Source organism: Oryctolagus cuniculus, chromosome 11 (assembly GCF_051225735.1).
Source record: "Oryctolagus cuniculus isolate XC-2025 breed Fujian yellow rabbit chromosome 11, ASM5122573v1, whole genome shotgun sequence".
NCBI lineage: Eukaryota > Metazoa > Chordata > Mammalia > Lagomorpha > Leporidae > Oryctolagus > Oryctolagus cuniculus.
Genome location: NC_142877.1, coordinates 29787151 through 29807410, shown reverse-complemented (window position 1 = coordinate 29807410; position 20260 = coordinate 29787151). Strand labels below are relative to the sequence as shown.

Below are 20260 nucleotides of genomic sequence, written 5' to 3'. Positions count from 1 at the left end.
ATACAGGCCACGAGTCTTGCACAAAACAACCCAGGCCTGGGACCTCTGTGTTAAACTCTTTCCAAGGGCCGCGCCGTGGCTCACTAGGTTAATCCTCTGCCTGCGGCGCCGGCACACCAGGTTCTAGTCCCGGTCGGGGCGCTGGATTCTGACCTGTTGCCCCTCTTCCAATCCAGCTCTCTGCTGTGGCCAGGGAGTGCAGTGGAGGATGGCCCAAGTACTTGGGCCCTGCACCTGCATGGGAGACCAGGAGAAGCACCTGGCTCCTGGCTTCAGATCGGCACGGTGCACCGGCTGCAGCGGCCATTGGAGGGTGAACCAACGGCAAAGGAAGACCTTTCTCTCTTTCTCTCTCACTGTCCACTCTGCCTGTCAAAAACAAAAAAACAAAAAAACAAAACAAAAAAAACCCCACTCTTTCCATTATCATTACAAACCATTGTAGAGAGTATGGGCCTGGTGGAGGCAGGGAGCCTGCTCACTGTGTGGCCTTGGGCAGCAACAGAGGGAAGGTGTCCGGATGTCATCTTCTTAAACTGGAGATCCTGCAAAGGTTAGATAAGGCCACATGTGCCAAGGGCTAGGCACACAGGGCGCTCTCAAAAATGGTGCCGACACCTGAGATGATGCTTAAGACAGAACCCCTCAGGGCCTCCTGGCCAGGCTGGTGCCTACCACAAGGAATTAAACATAATTCTGGATAATTTTCTCATTATGAAAGCCATCTTTGGCTATCCTACGTGTTGGTCAGGGTTCTCGAAATAGAACTTACAGGGTGAAGCGTCTCTAACCTGGAAATCCCAAACGTTCCAAAATGAGGTTTTGTGAACGATGACATGATGCCACAGTGGGAAATTCCACACCTGACCTCATGGGACTTAGTCAAAATGAAGATACATTAGAAATATTGCATAAAAATACGTTTTGGCTACGTCTTATCAGGTGAACAGGAAACATCGTAATAGATGCCAACATTCCAGAATCAGAAAGAAGCCCAAACCTGAAACACTTCTGATACTAAGAGTTTCAGATGAGGGCCGCGCCAGCTGCATGGATAGGAAGAGACTTGTTGGGCAGAATTCACTTGCCCCAGGAGGCCCAGATGCAAGTCAAGTCCAAGTCCAAAGGCCGAACAGGGGAGCAATCCGCCAAGCACAAGCAAGTCTGCTGAATGCTGGGGGGATTTGGAGTTCCCAGAGGTGGGGGAAGTGGCGGGAGGCTGGTCTGATACGTTCTGAGATGGGTGCAGGGCCCCCATGCTGCCTCTAGGGGGTCCACCTGTTGGCTGGGCCGGGAAGGGAGCTCTGCAGGACTCCTCGGCCTGACCCTGCGTCCCAACTCCCGCCCAGGGTTCAGCGGCCTCTCCCAGATGACCTGGCCATCCAGGCTCTTGTTTCCCAGGGTGTGGTCCTCCAAGCAGCCGCAGCCGCAGCCGTGCTGCATCACCCCGGGGACTTGCAGAGCTGTGGAATCACGGAGCCCGCCTCGGACCCGCCACCCTGGAACCTGCATTCTCACGAGATCCTCAGGGGATTCGTGTGCACACCTGAGTGTGAGGCGTGCTGTCTGGGTGGGCTGGGCCTCGACTTTGGCAGCAGGAGGGAATCAGCTTCTTGCACCCCTGTTGTCCTTTGCTCCTAGATTTCCCAGCTCGCTCCGTTCCAGGGAGAAGTCCCGGGCTCTTGCTTCCCAGGCAGGTGTTTGGTTTCTGTTCCAGCTCTGTATTTCAGGGCTGCGGCAGCCTTCTGTTTCTTTTACACCCCACTGGAGAGCCTTAGATTTCCCTGTGTGTAATGACCCCAGCAGCCTCAGTGTCACCTGGGAATTTGTTAGAACTTCTCAGGGCCCCGTCCCAGGACTGCGACATGAGAACCTGCGAGTGTGGGGCCAGCTGTCTTGTTCAGCAAGCCCTCCCGGGTGTGTCTGATGCAGCTGCAGAGCCCTGTTAGAAAGCAGTCCATGGGGCCAGGACCTGCAGATCCGCATGCACGTTCAAGTTGGAGGAGCCCAGCTGCAGGTTGAGAAGGAGGGACCGCCCTGCAGAAGCAGGACCAGGTGGGGCTTCTGGGTAGGACTCGCGGGATGGAAATCCCAAGTTAGCATAGGGTGAGGTTTGCGGGGCAGGGGAGAGGCCCTGGGGAGTCAGAGAGGAAGTCCCTTTCTTGGCTGGAAGTCAATCACAGAATCCCACTCCGTGATGTCAGGTCCCAGTGGGGAGAAGTTCAGGCTGTGGCTGGGATCGGGGCTCCCGCTGGAGTGGGAAACAGTGCAGACCCATTTCCCTCTGAAGGTGCACGGCACATCTGTGTTCTCGGCCGCAAGAGGACCTGAGAACTCACTCTGGGGTTACGCTTCCACTGGTCATTCAATTTTTTTTTAAGTAAAAAATCCTTTTGCACAACTTACAGGAATTAGGGGCTCATGGGGCTGGCGCTGGCGTGAAGCATGTAAAGCCTTAGCACCAGCGTCCCAAATGGGGGCTGCTTCACATCTGGCTGCCCCACTTCTGATCCAGCTTCCTGCTAACGGCCTGGGAACAGCAGCAGCAGATGGCCCAAGTCCTCGGGCTCCTGCCACCCCATGCGAGACCTGCATGGAGCGCCCATCTCCTGGCTCCAGTCTGGCCCAGCCCTGGCTGTTGCAGCCATCTGGGAAGTGAACCAGTGGATGGAAGATCAATTTCCCTCTTTTCCTCTGGAATGGACTTTGAAATAATAATTATTATTATTATTTTTTTACAGGCAGAGTGGACAGTGAGAGAGAGACAGAGAGAAAGGTCTTCCTTTGCCTTTGGTTCACCCTCCAATGGCCACCACGGCCAGTGCACCATGCTGATCCGATGGCAGGAGCCAGGTACTTATCCTGGTCTCCCATGGGGTGCAGGGCCCAAGTACTTGGGCCATCCTCCACTGCACTCCCTGGCCACAGCAGAGAGCTGGCCTGGAAGAGGGGCAACCGGGACACAATCCGGCACCCCAACCGGGACTAGAACCCGGTGTGCTGGTGCTGCAAGGCAGAGAATTAGCCTAGTGAGCCGCGGCACCGGCCTAAATGTATCTTTTTTTTTTTTTAAAGGAATTGGGGGGCCTGAGAAAGATACAGCCAAATATTATTTATTCACTTCATTCCTACAAATACCTAAGTCTTCTTAGTGGCATGAAATGATCGGCAGATAATTTAGTTATTTTTAATTAGGAAAATGGCAAAAAAAAAAAGGAGGGGAGACAGAAAATATTTATAGACATTTTGGTTGAGGATTAATTTTGTGGTCTGATTATAAATGAGGAATGCTTCTGAAAATTTGTATGAAGACCCTTCAAAAAGTTCATGGAAAATGGAATTAATGAGCATTGTCAATGGGTTGTGAAACTGCCTCTCATCCTATCACTTGGTTTGGTGGATTTGTGAATAATGAGGCCTCAGGGTGTTGGCTTGCATTTTTTGCAAAGCCAGTTCCCTGATAGCTACACAATGTTGGCACTGTATTATAGGTTGAGTTTAAGATTTTTATTATTTTATTTGCAAGAGAGCTCTCCCATTCACTACTCAAATGTCTACAGCATCCATGGCTGGGCCAGGCCAAAGCTGGGAGCTGCAAATTCAACCCAGGGACCCAACTACTTCAGCCATCAGCTGCTGCCTCCCAGGGTGTGCATTAGCAGGAAGCTGGAACTGGGAGTGGAGTTAGGACTTGGAGCCAGACACTGGGATGTGGAACGTGGGCATCCCACGTGGGGGCTTAACTACAAGGCCAAAAGCCTGCCTTCATGTAAATTTTTAAAACTTCATATTTCCCTTGACACCTCAGCACCCCACAGCCAGCCAGCCCAGGCTGGCAGGTGCACCCTGTGGTAAGGCTGCTTGGTCCTGCCACACGTGCTCCTTCCGGTTCTCCCTTGATCTGAGTGACAAACACACCAGTAAAATCCCCACATGCCTTTGATGCGGGCTCTGCCCTCACCCCAAAACAGGTGCTTGCCCATGGGTTTGTCCTTGCTCTCCCCTCCCCACCTGCTAGGCTGAGGGGCTCTCTGGGAGCACCTCCTCTCTAGCCCGTTATCTCGTTATCTCGCCTGGCCTCTGACTCCAGCACTGTGAGTAGAATGCTCTTCAATTTCACAGCTCTCTGGGATTTCCCCAGCGGTGCTGGAGCCTGAATGATCCTTAAACACCCCACTGATAACATCAGCGACTGTGAAGTGATAAAGCTCCTGATTTCAACCACTGTCACTTCTTGTGATTACATCCTGCTGTTAGCACATCAGCTGCGCAAGAAAACTCTACCAAGAACCACCAACACTGCCGCACTTAGGAGAGCAGAAAATGGGCGTAGCTTGAGTTGAAAGATTGTGACAAAACCAAGTGGCCTTTTGGACCAAAGGTGTTACATCTGAGTGACTGTTGCTTGGGGCCACATCAGGACCTTTGTATTTCAGAGCCTGAGTTAGGGGTGCATTAGGTGGGTAATTTAGAGCTTGTTAGGTTTCACTTTAATCAGGAAAACCTCTTTCAAGATTCAGGGCAGGAGGCAGTGCTGTGGCGCAGTGGGTAAAGCCGTGGCCTGCAATGCCAGCATCCCATTGTGGGCGCTGGATAAAGTCCTGGCTGCTCCACTTCCAACCCAGCTCTTGGCTAATGGCCTGGGAAAGCAGATGGCCCAAGTGCTTGGGCCCCTCCACCCACGTGGAAGACCTGGATGAAGCTCCTGGCTTCAGCCACTTGGGGAGTGAACAGGCAGACAGAAGATCTCTTTCTGTAACTCTTTCAAATAAATAAACTTTCAACAAACGAAACAACCCAGGGCAGGAAGAAACCTGAAACCTCCAAGAATACAAGGCGCCAGAGCATGTGCTGTCTGCCGGGCGTGAGTGACTGATGGCAGCTGTGGGGAGGGCACGGAGGGGACCAGGCAGGTGCGGGCGGGATCGGGAGCAGGTGTGTGACACCCGGGCCTTCACAGAAGGACGCCAGTGACCGCCGGGCTCGTCTTGGCTCCTGTTTAATTTCCATCAGCTAGTAAACACTTATAAATTTTTCATAAGACAAAACAAGTACATGCGAAGTCACAAATATAGAAAATATAAAGTACATGCACATTTCAAAGGCCAGTTCGTGGCGCCCACTTTGGGTTCTTAGACAAAACTATTCAGTGCACGTTGTAAGCTGAGGGCCCACGCGAAGGCTTTCTCGCACGTGAGTGTTTAGTACCTCACAGAAGGGCTGCTGTGTTAGAGTAGGATGCTAGCTGCTCCAAACAGAACTTCTAAGTCTGTCCTATGCAATATATTTGTATTTTTTTTTTTTTTTACACAGACTACCTGCACAGTGCAAGCCACTAACATTGCAGAATAGAAATGTACATCTGCTAGGTGACGATATCGAACAGTTCAGGGAATAAGATCTCCTCACTAACAGAATTTATTTTTCCACTTGGAATGGATCATCTGTCATCTCCAACCTTAGATTTTTTTTTTTTAAGATTGTCTCCCTATTCTCTGATTCAAATGCCAATTACAGAAATGGAGGACCTGACCTAATTCTGGATTTGCACAATTCTGCAAACAGGAACAAAGAGACACAAGCATCTCCCTCCCCTGCTCGCTATCCAGCGTGTTCGTATCCAATCCTCTGTGCCAATGGGGCTTTTGTTAACTGCTGCTGCCCGCTCTGTGCCAACCTCCTGCTTTCACCCTACGTTAAAATCATTCCGGTTTCCAGGTAAACGAGCACAGGCTTGCCTGCTGTGTCCAGAGGGACTTCTTTTTTTCTGCCTTAGTTTTACCTATAGCTTGTTACTAAAGAAAGGAATGCCACGCGTGGATGCTTGAAACATCCCAGGGGAGGCTGGCTGCAAGGGCTCAGGCCCCAGGAGCCCATCACGTATGATACAGGGTGCTCGCTCCCAGTGGACAGGTCCCCATCGGTGTTTCCTGCCCGGACCACGGAGGCAGGGCATCGCCAAGCTCTCTGCGGACACGGCACGTGTCCCAGAGCGCTGGGGCTGTGGCCCGGGAGCTAAGGACTCCTAGCTTTTATTTGAATGAGTATCGTGCGGCCTCCTTTAAAATCGGACAGAAGTGCTGTCAGGTTTTCCTAAAAAGAGGTGGGAAAACGTCCCCGAAATTGCTATGAAATCAGTGGGGGAGGGGCAGCCTCGCCTGAGCCCCGGCTGCCGAGGCACCTGGGGCGTTCGGCCAGAGACAGGTCTTGGAGCACGGCTCTGAGATTTGTTCCAGCCTCAACCTGCAGCACTAGGCCAAAATGCCGCCTCGACTGAGGGCGGAGGAACCAGTGCTCGGCCTCTGGGGCCCGGCAGCGTGGTCTGTGAGGGATTCAATCAATCAGAGGGGGCCTCGGGTGAACGTCTGCCCGTCGGTGCCCGGGGGTCAGCCTAGGGGGCGGGGGGGGGGACCAAGAGAGAAGCGAGAATGAGACACTGCCGCGAAAAGGGCTGCAGGCGGACACCCCTCCCCCAGCGAGGACGGATGGAGACGGCGCAGGCGGGGAGGCCTCCCTCATCCCACGATCAGGAAGATGAGGAAGGAGATGAGGAGGATGACGGGCGGCGAGGAGAAGAGCAGCACGCCGGCCGCCCTCTGGTAGGCGGCCTGGGACTCCTGCTGGTACTGCGTGATGCACATCTGCTCCACCACGCGCTCCATGATCTTGATGTCGGTCTCGGTGAAGTTCTCCCCTTTGGTGGTGGTGGTCACCGTGTGCTGCTTCACCGTGATGTTGACGCAGTCGTGCACGAAGCTGTTCTGGTTGCTGTACTGGTCCACGGGCCTGTAGTACACCTGGTTGGGGTACCGGTACATGTTCTCCCGGTAGTAGCGGTCCTCGTAGTCGTTGCCGAAGTGGATGAGGGGCCTGCTCATGGCGCTCCCCAGCATGTAGCCGCCGAGGCCCCCCACCACCGCCCCAGCCGCCGCTGCCCCGGCCACGTGCTTCATGCTGGTTTTCGGCTTACTGGGCTTGCCCCACTGGTTGTGGGTACCTCCTTGACCCCAGCCACCACCGTGGGGCTGCCCCCAGCCACCACCGTGGGGCTGTCCCCAGCCACCACCGTGAGGCTGCCCCCAGCCGCCGCCATGGGGCTGTCCCCAGCCGCCGCCCTGGGGTGGGTAGCGGTTGCCTCCAGGGCTGCTCTGACCCGGGTACCGGCTCCCCCCTGTGTTCCATCCTCCTCCAGGCTTCGGCCGCTTCTTGCAGAGGCCCACGTCACTCCACGTGGCCACAAAGAGAAGCAGCATCCAGTAGCCGAGGTGCGCCATGACAGCTGACCTGGAAAGAGAGAGGAGGCTGTCAGTGGCCTGGACCGATGCTAAAGCCGCTCAGTGCCGTGACGGCAGCATCACAGCCTGGACCTGTCTGCCACACCTGGGCCCCTGGGCTGTTGTGACTGACGGGTGAACACGACTCTCTCTCCTTCTCTAAGGACAGACCTGACCCTGAGTTCATCTCTGGCTCTATTTCCCAAAACCTGGATGACGGTGGCATGCCAGCCCAGCTGCTGGTGGTGAAAATAACCAGGAGCAGCTGCCGACTCGTGGTGGGTGTGCCATGGCCATGGGCTTCGCCACAGCAGTGACGGCTGGAACTGGCACGTCCCTGTGGGGACCCTGGACACCGAGCCCACTGGGCTGCTGCGGGGCCATCGGCTCCTGTGGGGTGTGGGTCTCCCACACCAGGGGAGCCCTTTCTGCACCAGCACAGGCCTCCTTCTCTTTCCCCTTGCTGGGGCTGCTGTGTGAGCACTGTGAGGACCCTGGCGCGTCCCCAGCTGGCAGCCTGAGGCCGGTGCGGCCTGTGGGAATCCTAGGCATCTAATGCCTGGTCAGGAGCCCCAGGCGGGCGTGACAGGGATGGAAGCGTTTTGTAGGCAGCTGGCTCCATGACGCTTGTGAGCATGAATAGAACAAGTCCCTCTTGTTTGCTGCTGTGTCCTGAGGGGCCAGGGCTGTGCCTGGCACAGAGCAAGACAACAGCTATGTGTCAGCGCAGCAACTGATGTCCCCAGACAAGGAATTCTTACTGTAACTTTACTAGAACTAGGAAACATCCAACGTATTGTAACCCCACTTGTAAATACTTCTCCCTCTCCCTCTCCCTCTCCCTTCCACCCCCCCAAGACATCAGGGCTGCTCAGAGCCGCCTAAGTGAGCTGTGCTCACAAGTGCAGTCACTCGCTGGCTGAATGAGTTTGGGTTCAGCAGGTGCTGTTCCACAACTGGTTTATTTCCTTCTAACTTTTGGTACCAAAGAACCCTTTCTTACAGAGAATGGCTACAGCACAGATCAGGAGACAACCACGCGTGCGATATCCCAGATGACTATTCACGACCCTCTGCAGAAAGAACCTCCCTTCGGATTAAAGACCTCATTTCCCCTGCCACTCAATTCCAAGGGCAGAGAATAAGGCCACGGGGCAGAATGATTATTAGCACCCAGTGTACCCCAGGCCAAGTCACAGCTCCAAACGCCACCGTGGGGCTCTACACCTCAGCTGTCACACGGCAGCAGGTCTTGTCCCAGCACGGCCACTGTCCCCCTGCTGCTCCTCAAACCTGCCCAGCACCCACCTCCAGACCTCTGCCTTTGCTGGCCTGGAAGGCTCTACCTCCAGCTACTTCCGCGGCTCAAGTCTGCACAAGCATCATCTCACCCCACCTCACGTGGTGCCCTCTCCCAAGACAGTCCCTGCCACCTGCCACGCGGCAGTGTTTATCAGATGCTTCTTGGTCGCCATCCCCTCCCGAGTGTAGGCTCTTCCAGGGCAAGGGTCAAGTTCTGACCACAATAACGTCCCTGGACAGGGCAGGTGACTTACAGATGGGCAAGAGAGATGTGGGACGACTGCGGGAGCGTGAAAACATCCGTGATCAAAGCCTAAGGGAAGAGCAGACTAAAAGTCCCCACAAGGAGTATCTAAAGAGAACCGTATAATAAAGTTACGAAACGGCCGCTAACAGCTTCAACTCCGTGGAATAAACGTCTCAGGGCCAGCCACGGTGGTGGGCTCTAGCTGGCTGCGGCGACTCCCTGAAACAGGCAGCGGGGAGCAAGAGCAGGCTCCAGGGGGCAACCCCGAGTCCGGCTTGGTACCCCTGGGTGAGGCTGCGGGATCTGAGCTCAGGTGCGGGGGCTGACACTGCATGGAGACAGGGGCACAGCATTCCGAGTGGAGACGTGCAGTCAGCGTGGGAAGCTGTAGGGGTGCCGTGGAGAGGCAGGCAGGTAATGAGGGCCTCAGGAGTGATGTGAGCAGCCCCCTGGCTTGCTGGGGACACTGGGCTATCGTCCCTGTGCGCCTTCTGTCCCCAGCAGTGGCTCTGTGTGGTGCTACATCCTACAGGCAGCCAGCTGGATTACAAGGCGGGTTAAGTAGTCTGGACTTGATCCTGAGGGCACTGGGGAGCCACTGGGGAGTCCCAGGTTCTTGTTTAGAAAGGAAATTGTGAGAATGGCCTGGTGAGCCAGTGCATGTGTGTTTAAGACGGGAAGCAGGGAGACTGGTTCCTACGGGAAGACGGTGGCACTGGCCAGGGAAAGGGGGGCTTCAGGGCAAGTGATTACAAGGCGGCCTCAGGGCCGGTGCGGAAGACTGCAGGAGCTCAAGTGGCAGCCGGGTTTGTAGGTGGGGCCGCTGTGCAGTCAGAGGGCAGGACGTGGGCCAGCCGGGAGGGCCCTGGCTTTGGCAACGCTGTCGTCACGCTACGTGTGGGACAGGAGATAACGGCAGGCAGTTTGGTTCTCGGGCCTGGAGTTGAGGATAAACAGGGACAGCAGAGCGGGCCTGGGAGCCGTCCTCCTACGGGCCACAGCATGTCACCATGGGGCACTTGTGGCTGACCAGCCCCCCATTAAAACGGGAGATTCCAAGACAGGGCACTTGTAAATGAACTGAGAACAGAAAATGCAATACTTTGTTACGTAAAGCATTAAAAACAGCAACCGTATCTGCAGAATCAATTCTAAGGAAGCACTCAAAAACTTCGAGGAGACCTTTGGGAACATCGTGTGGTGTGTGATCAGATTAGGGAGAGCTTACGCTGCCTGTCATTCTACAAGCCAGGTGACCCAGATTCACAAAGGCCAAGTGACTCCCCTGTGGGCTTGTGAGGTTTCTGGGAGTGGTGACTGAGGTCCTGGGTCCCTCCACTCACCCACGCCCGTGTCTGGGAACAGTCAGGCTGTCACACTTCAGACTTGATAAGAATACTTTCAGAAGGAAGCTCCCCTAACCTGATAAAAGCGGCACACCAAAACCGGCAAACATAATGGATGACCTCTGAGCACAGCTCCTGCAAGATCAGAAACAGAACAGGGCTGTCCACTGTCACAGGAACCAGTGCCACATGTAGCAGGTGCAGGGGTAGGTGTGTGGCCTAGCAGCTAAGATGCCCGTGGCCCCTGTCAGAGTGCCTGGGTTCAATACCAGCTTCCGGCTAACGCAGACGCTGCGAGGCAGCAGTGATGGCTGAAGCGACTTGAGTTCTTGTCATGCATGTTGCAGATCTGGACTGAGTGTGTGGCTCCTGGACCTGGCACCTGATCTAGCCTGGGGCCATTGTGGGCATTATCTCTGTGTCTCTGCCTCTTAAATAAGTAAATAAAAAATAAAAAAAAAAAGAAAGAAAGAAGGGTATCCACTGGGGTAAGAACTGTAAGGAAAGAGCTCGTGCTAACACTAAGTGCAATCGGTAAGAACACATTCCTAGAAAACCCAGAGTCGTCAGAGGTAGCTAGAGTTCAGCAAGGCTGCGGGATACATGACCGTGCTCGGCTCACAAACATCAGCAGTGTTTCTCCACACCAGCAGCGACTGGCTAGCCACAATAACAATCAAGCTGCAAAGTGCCTAGGCATCGACTTAATGAGGAATAGCTAAGACTTCCACGGGAGGGAAAATGAAGTCTTAACATAGAGGATGGGCACTCAAAGTCTTGACTGGGATGACTCCGTATTCTCAAGAAGTCACTTTGTCCCCAAATGCCAGTTGGAACTCCGGGTAGTTTTTTTTTGTTGTTTTGTTTTAATTCAAGAGGCAGAGATCTGTTGGTTCACTCCCCAACTGCAGGCAAGGGGCCAAAGCTGGGGGCCAGGAACTCAATCCAGGTCTCTCCTGTAGGTGGTGAGGATCCAAGTACTTGAGCTATCACCTGTTGCTTCCCAGGTGAGCATTAGCAGGAAGCTGGAGTCAGGAGGCAGAGACTGAACTTGAACCCAGGTATCTTAAAGCAACATCTTAACCGCTAGGCCAAACACCCAGCCCCAGGTGGATTTTTATTTTATTTATTTATTTATTTATTTATTTATTTATTTATTTATTTATTTTTGACAGGCAGAGTGGACAGTGAGAGAGAGAGACAGACAGAAAGGTCTTCCTTTTCCGTTGGTTCACCCTCCATTGGTCGCTGTGGCCGGTGCACCGCACCGATCTGAAGCCAGGAGCCAGGTGCTCCTCCTGGTCTCCCATGCAGATGCAGGGCCCAAGCACTTGGGCCATCCTCCACTGCACTCCCTGGCCACAGCAGAGAGCTGGACTGGAAGAGGAGCAACTGGGACAGAATCTGGTACCGCAACAGGGACTAGAACCCGGGGTGCCGGCACTGCAGGCGGAGGATTAGCCTAGTGAGCCACGGCGCCGGCCCCCAGGTAGATTTTTGAAAGAGTTCAATAAATTCACATGGGTGAAGAAATGTCCATGAATAGTCAAGTCAAGCTTAAAAAGGAAGAGTAGGGCCTGGCGCTGTGGTATAGCAGGTAAAGCCGTTGCTTGCAGTGCCAGCATCCCATATGGGCTCCAGTTCAAGTCCCAGCTGCTCCACTTCTGATCCAGCTCTCTGCTATGGCCTGGGAAAGCAGAAGATGGCCCAAGTGCTTGGGCCCCTGCACCCGTGTGGGAGACCTGGAAGTAGCTCCTGGCTTCAGATTGGCCCAGCTCTGGCCATTGTGGCCATCTGGGGGAGTGAAGCAGCAGATGGAAGACCTCTCTCTCTCTGCCTCTGACTCTCTCTGTGTAACTCTGCTTTTCAAATAAATAAATAAATATTTAAAAAGAAAAAAAAGGAAGAAAAAAAGTGCCACAACTCGGTGGAGGAGGAAGGCTCGCTGCTGCTGGGAAATTGGACACAGCCATGGCTAAGGGAGAAGTGCGGACGGCGGCGCTAACCTGACAGAGCGGACTCAGCTCCTGACTGTTCAACTCGACAGAGACAGGAAAACATCAGAACAGGGAAAAGTGGCATCAGTAAAATCCAGACAAGTGTAGAATTTCTAAATAAAGCCAAGTTATTTGAAAATTTAATACACACATGACTAGAAAACACAGCAGCTTTCTATCAGGGAAATAAACTTAAAGTCTGCGTGAGACATATGGCCTCTCTATAAAATTATAAATTATAGAAATCATCTTCAGAATGAAATAGCTCAGTAAGTATTTGTGGGATATCATCTATGCACCCATTTTCAAAGACAATGAAATGGACCAATAACCACAGAAGAAATGGGGGGAGTTACATATTGTAATATTTACAGCACAATAACTTATTGATTAGCTTAACACATCTTCCACATGTCTTCTAAGGTTACAGCCCTGTGCTGGGGACGAGGGCATGAAGGTGAATGGACGCCTAGCTGGGTGTGTCTCGGTTCCAGGGAGATCGAGTGTTGGGCAGTGGACTGCCACTGGAGGAGGGCACGGGTCTTAGGAGGACAGTAACGCCACAGGGCCATTTTTCAAAAGCTCTTCCTAACTGTTGTGCAAAAGGGACATTTCCTGGGACAAAGAAGAAAATGGAGAGACCAGTTAGGGAACTATTGAAGGAAGAAGGTGGCGTGGCCTGGGATGGTGTGACATGGCTGACGGGCAGTGAATAAACAAGGTCTGTTTTACAGAAAGAACAGAGACAGTGGGTGAAGGAGTGAGAGGTACATGGGCCTACGGCCTTGGTGATGCCTACACTGAAACAGGAGAAGCTGGAGGGGGATCAGGCTTAGGAAAGAAAACCAAGAGTCTGGGTTGGAAGACAGCAACTCCGCAGCATCAGTGAAACATTCAAGGAGGGGTGGGGGTGGGGCACCCATTTAGGCCATTGTTAGGAAAGTCTGGACCTCAGTACACCGCAGCACTTCAGTGTTCATGGCCAAAGGCTAAGGGTCAACATTCAAAAGCTAGTATAGAGGCTGGCCCTCATCCCATCTTGTTACCCAGCCTCCAGTGACAAGGGTGCCTACATCCAGAGAAAATACCGCCCACCTGACCGTAATAGCTTAGTAGAAGAACACACTGTGACCAATAGGGATTATTTTAAGAATGCCAAGTATGGGGGCCGGTGCTGTGGCGTAGCCAATAAAGCTTCCACCTGCAGTGTTGGCATCCCTCATGGCTGCTGGTTCAAGTCCCGGCTGCTCCACTTCTAATCCAGCTCTCTGCTATGGCCTGGGAAAGCAGTGGAAGATGGCCCAAGTGTTTGGGCCCCTGCACCCCATGGGAGACCTGGGAGAAGCTCCAAGCTCCTGGCTTCGGATCAGCACAGCTCTGCCTCTTGTGGTCAGTGAACCAGTAGATGGAAGACCTCTCTCTCTCTCTGCCTCTGACTCTCTGTAACTCTGCCTTTCAAATAAATAAATAAATCTTAAAAAAAGAAAAAAAAAAGAATGTAAGAATGGCTCAAAATCAGGAAATCTATTATTAGCTTATAGAGGGGGAAAAACGAAGATTTTCAGCAGATGTTGAAAAGTTCATTTAAAATCAATATCCATTTGTGATTTTTAAAAAAGTTTAAGCTATATTTTATAAAAGGCTTCTATAGGACTGGAAGGACAGTCCCTTTCCATCATCTAGAATGGCCATCACAAACACAAAGTTCGCACCCCCGCTGCAATTTAAGAGGAAGGGCATCATTGTTAATCTGTGAACAAGACAATGATGCAAATTAATATTATTTTAGATTGTTCTGGAAGTTTATCCAGGTATAATGTTTCATCTGGAAAATTCAGGAAAATCAGCCAAAAATGTCTTAGAATAAATAGGTGAGCTCATCAGGGTGGTGGATTTTGGTATCAACAAAAGAAAAAGTGAGTCTGAGGGTGGGTGGGATAGCACAGTGAGTCACCCACACCCCATCTCAGTGCCTGGGACAGAGTCCTGCTCCTCTGCTTCTGACCTGGCTTCCTGCCAAATGCACCTGGGAGGCAGCAGGTGGCTCAGGTGCTCAGGTCCCTGACAGCCCCAGGGCAGAGCTGGATGGAGCTCCTGGCTCCTGGCTTCACCCTGGTCCAGCCCCAGCGGTTGTCAATTGTGGAGTAAAAACTTCAGATGGAAGATAGTCTTTCTCCCTCTCTGTTTCTTCCCCTGTCTCTTTGTCAATATGCCTTTCAAATAAATCTTTTTTTTTTTAAAGTGAGTCTGTATCAGTTGGAAGATTTAGTGGCAAAAAACAGTCCAATTATAAAGGTAATAAAAAATTCAAAATATCTACAATTTAACCTAAACATAATCAGTAGTACTTAAATGAGGAAAGCAATACAATTTGAGACATAAAACAAGATGTAAACAGAAAGATAACATTTCTGGTTGGGGAAACCCATACTGAAAGATACGAGACTACCTCCACATAACCCACACGGTCAACACACTCTCTGTCAACATTCAAAGCAGAGTTTAAAGAACATGCCATGCGATGGTACTCAAGAGGACTGTGGCCATTTCTGAATGAGATGAAAATGCAAGGCAGACTTGTTCTGCCAGGAGCTAGAAGGTGCTAGAAGCCACGGTGACAGCGTGTGGCAGTGTGCCTGAGCAGAACGGCGAGTGACGGCACAGAGAGAAGCTGCAGACTCACGTCGCCGGTTCTTCCTACTGCTGCTCACAGAGGGAGACGAAGTCCGGTGAGACCCTGTCCTGAGGTCAGTGACAGCCCAGGGTGGTGTGGCTGAGACCCAGTGCAGGGACCACAGCCTCCCAGCTTCTGACTGTCTTGTGCCTAGGGCCAAATTTCTGCCACAACACACACTGCAACCTGAGGCTCACTGAGCTGGTTAAACAGGGACATGACAAGGATCAGACGGGCCCCCATCCTCCCTCACCCCACTCTGTCCTCAGGAAAACTGCCTGTCTTTCTGGAGCCAAATAGCACAGATTTGTCATAATGTAATCTTTTAAGGTCGTTGATCCTTAAAGAATTTGATGCCAGGGCTGGAGTGGCCCAATGACTTAAGCTTCCACCTTCGACACCAGCATCCCATACAGGCCCCAGTCCAAGTCCCAGCTACTCTGCTTCTGATCCAGCTGCCTGCTAATGTGCCTGGGAAGGCAGTAGAAGATGGCCCAAGTGCTTGGCCCCTGCTGCCCACATGGGAAACCCGGATGGAGCGCTATGCTCCTGGGCTTGGCCTGGCCCAGTCCTGGCTATTACCGCCATATGGGAAGTGAACCAACAGATGTAAGATCTCTCTCTGTGTGTCTCCCTCTCTTGAACTCTAAATTTCAAATACATAAATAAGTCTTAAACAAAACAACAATAAAAAATGAATGCCAGTCACACAAAATTTTACAAAACATTTTGGGGAAGATTTTTACTGTAACGCTCGGGCCCAGCCCTGGACTGAACAGGGCACAGGGCCCCTAAAACCTGGTCTAACTTCAGAATTACCCGAGGAAGTTTCAAAAGCCAGCACTGCTGGACTCTGCCCTGAACTAGCCTGGGAGTGTCCCAGGATGGAGCCTGAGATGCTGCGAAGGCTCCCCAGGGAACTGGAGCTCCTAGCCAGCCCTGGAACTGGGTCCCCAGCACTCTAACACCGACCACTTACAATGCTCTTCTTCAGAGGGCACACCTCCCTGGCAGTGACTTTACAGAACTGTAACAAGCATGAGATACAGCAAGGTAGGAGAGACAGGATCGTTCAACACACGGAGACAAAAATTCTGGCAACTGGAAGAAACACTGTGAACACTATTCACTTAAGGGCTAACTGATGATCACCGGGTTAGAGGCAGATGCGTTTCGAATGTTTAATATGCAGCAGGTCGCAGCTGACACAGCTTGGGAGAAGAAATAAGATCTAAAAAAAGGAGAATGGACGAGCAAGCTAAAACTCCAGTCCAGAAAAGCCTTCTGCCTTGGTTTTGTCAGCTGGTTGAGTCATGTTCCATGTGTGGTTGGTGCAGAAATGATTTTGTTATTGTTAGTTGATCACATTATGTTAAAAATGTGTTGCTTCCTTACACAAGTCAGCATGATCCTAAGACAGCTGATGTATCTATTCTACAAATCAAGCCGGTTGGGGTCGGTGCTGTGGCACAGCGGGTTAAAGCCCCAGCCTACAGTGCTGGCATTCCACATGGGCAAAGGTTTGAGTCCCGGCTGCTCCACTTCTGATCCAGCTCCCTGCTAATGCCCTGGGAAAGCAGCAGCTTTCACACCCGCGTGGGAGACCTGGAAGAAGCTCCTGGCTCCTGGCTTTGGACTGGCTCAGCTTTGGCCCTTGCGGCCATTTGGGGAAGGAACCAGCAGATGGAAGACCTTTCTCTCTCTGTCTTTACCTCTGTCTGTAACTCTGTCTTTCAAGCAAATGAAATAACTCTTTAAAAAGAAAAATCAAGCTGACTTCACAAGAAACAACAGTGCCTAGGAGTGAGTGACACACGCCCCAGGGTTTGTGGGTGCAGCCTTGCCTGGCCCTTGTTCCCTGGGACAGCTAGTGGCTTCCCTCCCTCGAGGGACCACAGGGATCCCACAGGGTACGTACAATCTGTTGTGGCTGGGCTACACTGGACTGGGGCCTCTGGGAGACACGGTGCTTCGGCTGGACTGAAAATGCTCAGTTTCCAGAGCTGGGAGTCCTTGAAGATAACAAAATAAAAAAACTAGAGTTGGTAAACAAATCTAAAACAGACTCTTAAAAAAAGAAAGATCTCACGTCGGATCCACTAAATCACTAAAAAGCCTAGCCAAGAGAAAGCCGAACAGTATTTGAAAAAGGAAACGAGATTGGCTGAAGATGTTTGATTCTAAGAAATAAGCAGAGCATCTACCTCTCCCTTTAACACACAGAAAGCCAGAGAGCCACTTCATTTTAAAGATGAACACCTGTGAATGCTTAAAAACTAACATTGTACAGCGACAGCAATAGATGAAACAAAGAAAATTTCCTTAGGGAAAGCTTCTGTTTTCTCTGGCTTTCCCTCTGCTATTTCACACAGACCTTCATGAGTGGGTCAACAGACACGGTTAGGAACCTGCACGTGGACGCGTCAGCTCGCCCCATCCCTCACAGGCTCCACAGTCACAGGCCTGGAGAGTCACATAACGTTCCCGTCAGTCCCCGTGTCATGATTTTCTTAGCTGCTGCTGCTGCTGTATGTTTGGGTTGTTTCTCCGATCTAATTTTAGATTCCTCCTCCTGGAGCAGGTTTCTTTGCCCTTGTTTGTTTCTTCCCCTGCAGGTAGATTCCCAGGGGTGGAGTTTCTGGGTCAGGCTGCTGGCGTCCTAGGGCACCATGGCTGTGCTCTGTGAAAAGTCTGCACTGATCCACAAGGTCCCCAAGGGGTCCCCAAGAGGAGAAAGAAAGAAAAAAATACACAGCAGAGGACAGTTTTACAGATGGTTAAAAATCTTAATCTTTGCCACAAGCCCCAGAAGTAGGTATCATCTTGTCTCTTTATGAAGGGACAACGGCAAGGTCGGGAAATTGGGTAACCTGTCCAATGTCACAAAGCTGGTGACAGCGTCCCCTTGCTAGCCCCAAAACCATAGTGTGGAGGTGTGGCATAGCGGGTTAAGCCGGCACCCCATATGAGCAACAGTTCATTTCCCAGCTGCTCCACTTCTGACCCAGCTCTCTGCTATGGCCTGGGGAAGCAGTGGAAGAGGGCCCAACTGCTTGGGCCCCTGCACCTGAGTGGAAGACCTGGAAGAAGCTCCTGGTTCCTGCTGTCCACCTGGTCCAGCCCTGGCTGTTGTGGCCATTTGGGGGAGTGAACCAGCAGATTTAAGATCCCCACCCCCTACCCCGTAACTCTACCTTTCAAATAAATTAATCTCAAAAAAAGACTGAAAATGGCAAATCAAGCTTTAATTTGCATCTTATTCTGTAAATGACTCACTATTATAACCTTGGTAGATGAAAATCACGAAAACTTGGGTCAGACTCAAAGAGCCCACACATTACACACCCCGTTCCCTTTCCCCTTCCAGGTACTTGTTTCTCATGGGAAGAGCTTCTCATTGTTTACGAAGGCAAAATTATTCCTTTTTCATTCGTGATCTTTTTCTCTTTTTAAAATCTGAGTTGTTAGTTTTCCCAGAACTCTGAGATTTTTATTCAATTTTCTGTTCCTATTTTTTTCTGATCACTAGGTTTGTAAACATCTTTAATTCTGTTCTACCTGGAGTTTTTTGTAAGGATAAGGGAAAGGTTCCAAGGCTCCCGCAGGCGTAAACCACAGATTAAAACACGCACGAGAAAACGCAGCCAAGAAGGTGAAATTGCATCGTGCTGTGCGTGGATCTGCAGACAGCAAAGACACACGCTTTGCAATGGTGAGGACGGATGTGACGATGCTGGAATTACGCAGTAAAAAAAATTTTGCTACAGACGAGTACTAACTACCAAGAGAAAAGGAAAGAACTCCTTAGAAAGGACGCAAAACGGACTCACTAATAACGCACCCGCACGGCGAAGGCGCCAGCAGCACAGGTGCAGGGTGCCGGTTATCCGCCGCCCGCAGCAGGGCCCAGGTCTCCTCCCGCACGACCCCCAGTGGCCAGCGCTTGTTCTTCCAGAAGGACGCGAAAAAGAGCTAAGGGCGAAGCTGCGGGTCTCCGTGTCCCACCTGGGGCAAGCGGGAGCCGGGACGCAGACCCCGGGCCCCGGAAAGCTCGGCGCCCCCGGTCGCGCAGACAGACGCCGGAGCCTCCCCGAGACCCTCCCGGGCCGAGCCTGAGGCTCTGCCCCTGCTCTCCCGCGCCCGCTGGGCCCACAGGAGGGTGCGCGAAGCGCCTGACTACGGCCTCCGGGGAGGCGTTCGTCTGGAGGCCCCGGGACGCCCCCGCTCCCCTCGCGCGTACCCTCGAGGCTTCGCCCGGCCTCGCCCGCCTGCTGCGAGGGACGACCCTTACAGGCTGGGAGTTGGGGGCCCCGGCAGTCGCCAGGCGCCCCTCCAGGGCCGCCCCCCACCCACCGCTTCCCCGTCCCCGTGGCCCCGCGACGCGCCCCGCCCGCAGCGCGCAGGGTGGGGGCGCGATGAGACACCTGGGCACCGGCCACGCTGTCCCCGTAGGCCCGGGCCGAATAAAGGGGCCTTCCCCAGGCAGAACACAGCCGAGCACACCGTGCCGGACTGGATCTTGCCTCACGCGCCCGCCCCGGAGCCCCCCGACCGCCTCCCCACGGCCAAGGGCCGCACCTGGCCGTGCGCCTTCGCGCCTCGGCCGCCCACTGTGTGTGGGCTGGGGGGGTGGTGGGGTCTCCCTCCCGGCTCTGCGGCCGCCTCGCCGCACCCAGTCCTCCAGACCCTCGGCCGGGCTGGCTGTTTACCTTCCGAGAGGAGCCCGCAGCGCCGCGCTGTCAGCGACTGGCGCCGAGAACGCGCGACGCGCAGGGCCGGGCCGGGCGGCGATCGCGTGGGAGGTCCGCGCCGGGACCAATGGCGGCGCGGCCCGGCGCGCGCTCCTCCGCCTTAAAGGGCGCCGCGCTCCCGGGCGGGGCCCGGATGAATCGCCCGGACGAGCGAGTTGAGATTCGCAGGCACCCTGGCCCCCGGACGATGCCGCCTCCGGGCGTCGCCGCTCCCCGCTGTTGCTCACCGGCGGGCGATAAGGATCATCTTTAATGGAAATTTCAGTACTGAGTCCCCGTTACATAAGGGAGGACTCGGGAGAAGCAAAGGTCGGGGGCAGGGACAGCCAAGGCTGGAACCGCGGCCGCCAGAAATTGCTACAGAGGAAGATTTTGCCACCCTAGATTACCCCACTGTTTACGATTTTTACTTAAGCCCTTAATTTCAGACCTACAAAAGACACTGCCTATCATCGGTTCCTGCTCCGTATTACAGGCAAAAGAGATGGCTTAGATTATGATATTGACCAGCGAGAAGAAACGCACTAGTTTAGCAGGCCCTGTGCCCATGACCTGAGGCGTTTTCTATAAAACAGAAGGGCTTTCTCACTCATAATCCCGCTGAGAAATTGGAGCGGGGTCTGTCTCCTTAAAGGAGGCCCAGGAATGAGGTTAAGTGATAGTTGTAGG

General features: G+C 52.9%; 1 protein-coding gene across 3 annotated transcripts; it reads right to left on the bottom strand.

Annotated features, from left to right (window-relative positions):
- Positions 1 to 4983: 4983 nt before the first annotated feature.
- Positions 4984 to 19588, bottom strand: PRNP (prion protein (Kanno blood group)). Of its 3 annotated transcripts, XM_008256136.5 has the most exons (3): positions 19550 to 19588; positions 16759 to 16852; positions 4984 to 7284 (listed from the first exon to the last, which is right to left on the bottom strand). In XM_008256136.5, exon 3 carries the CDS (start codon positions 7272 to 7274, stop codon positions 6516 to 6518), a length of 759 nt encoding a protein of 252 aa, XP_008254358.1. In that variant the 5' UTR covers positions 7275 to 7284; positions 16759 to 16852; positions 19550 to 19588; the 3' UTR covers positions 4984 to 6515.
- Positions 19589 to 20260: the final 672 nt, after the last annotated feature.

Excerpts from the sequence above, each read along its gene's own strand:
- PRNP (XM_008256136.5), bottom strand. The coding sequence starts at position 7,274 with ATGGCGCACCTCGGCTACTGGATGCTGCTTCTCTTTGTGGCCACGTGG.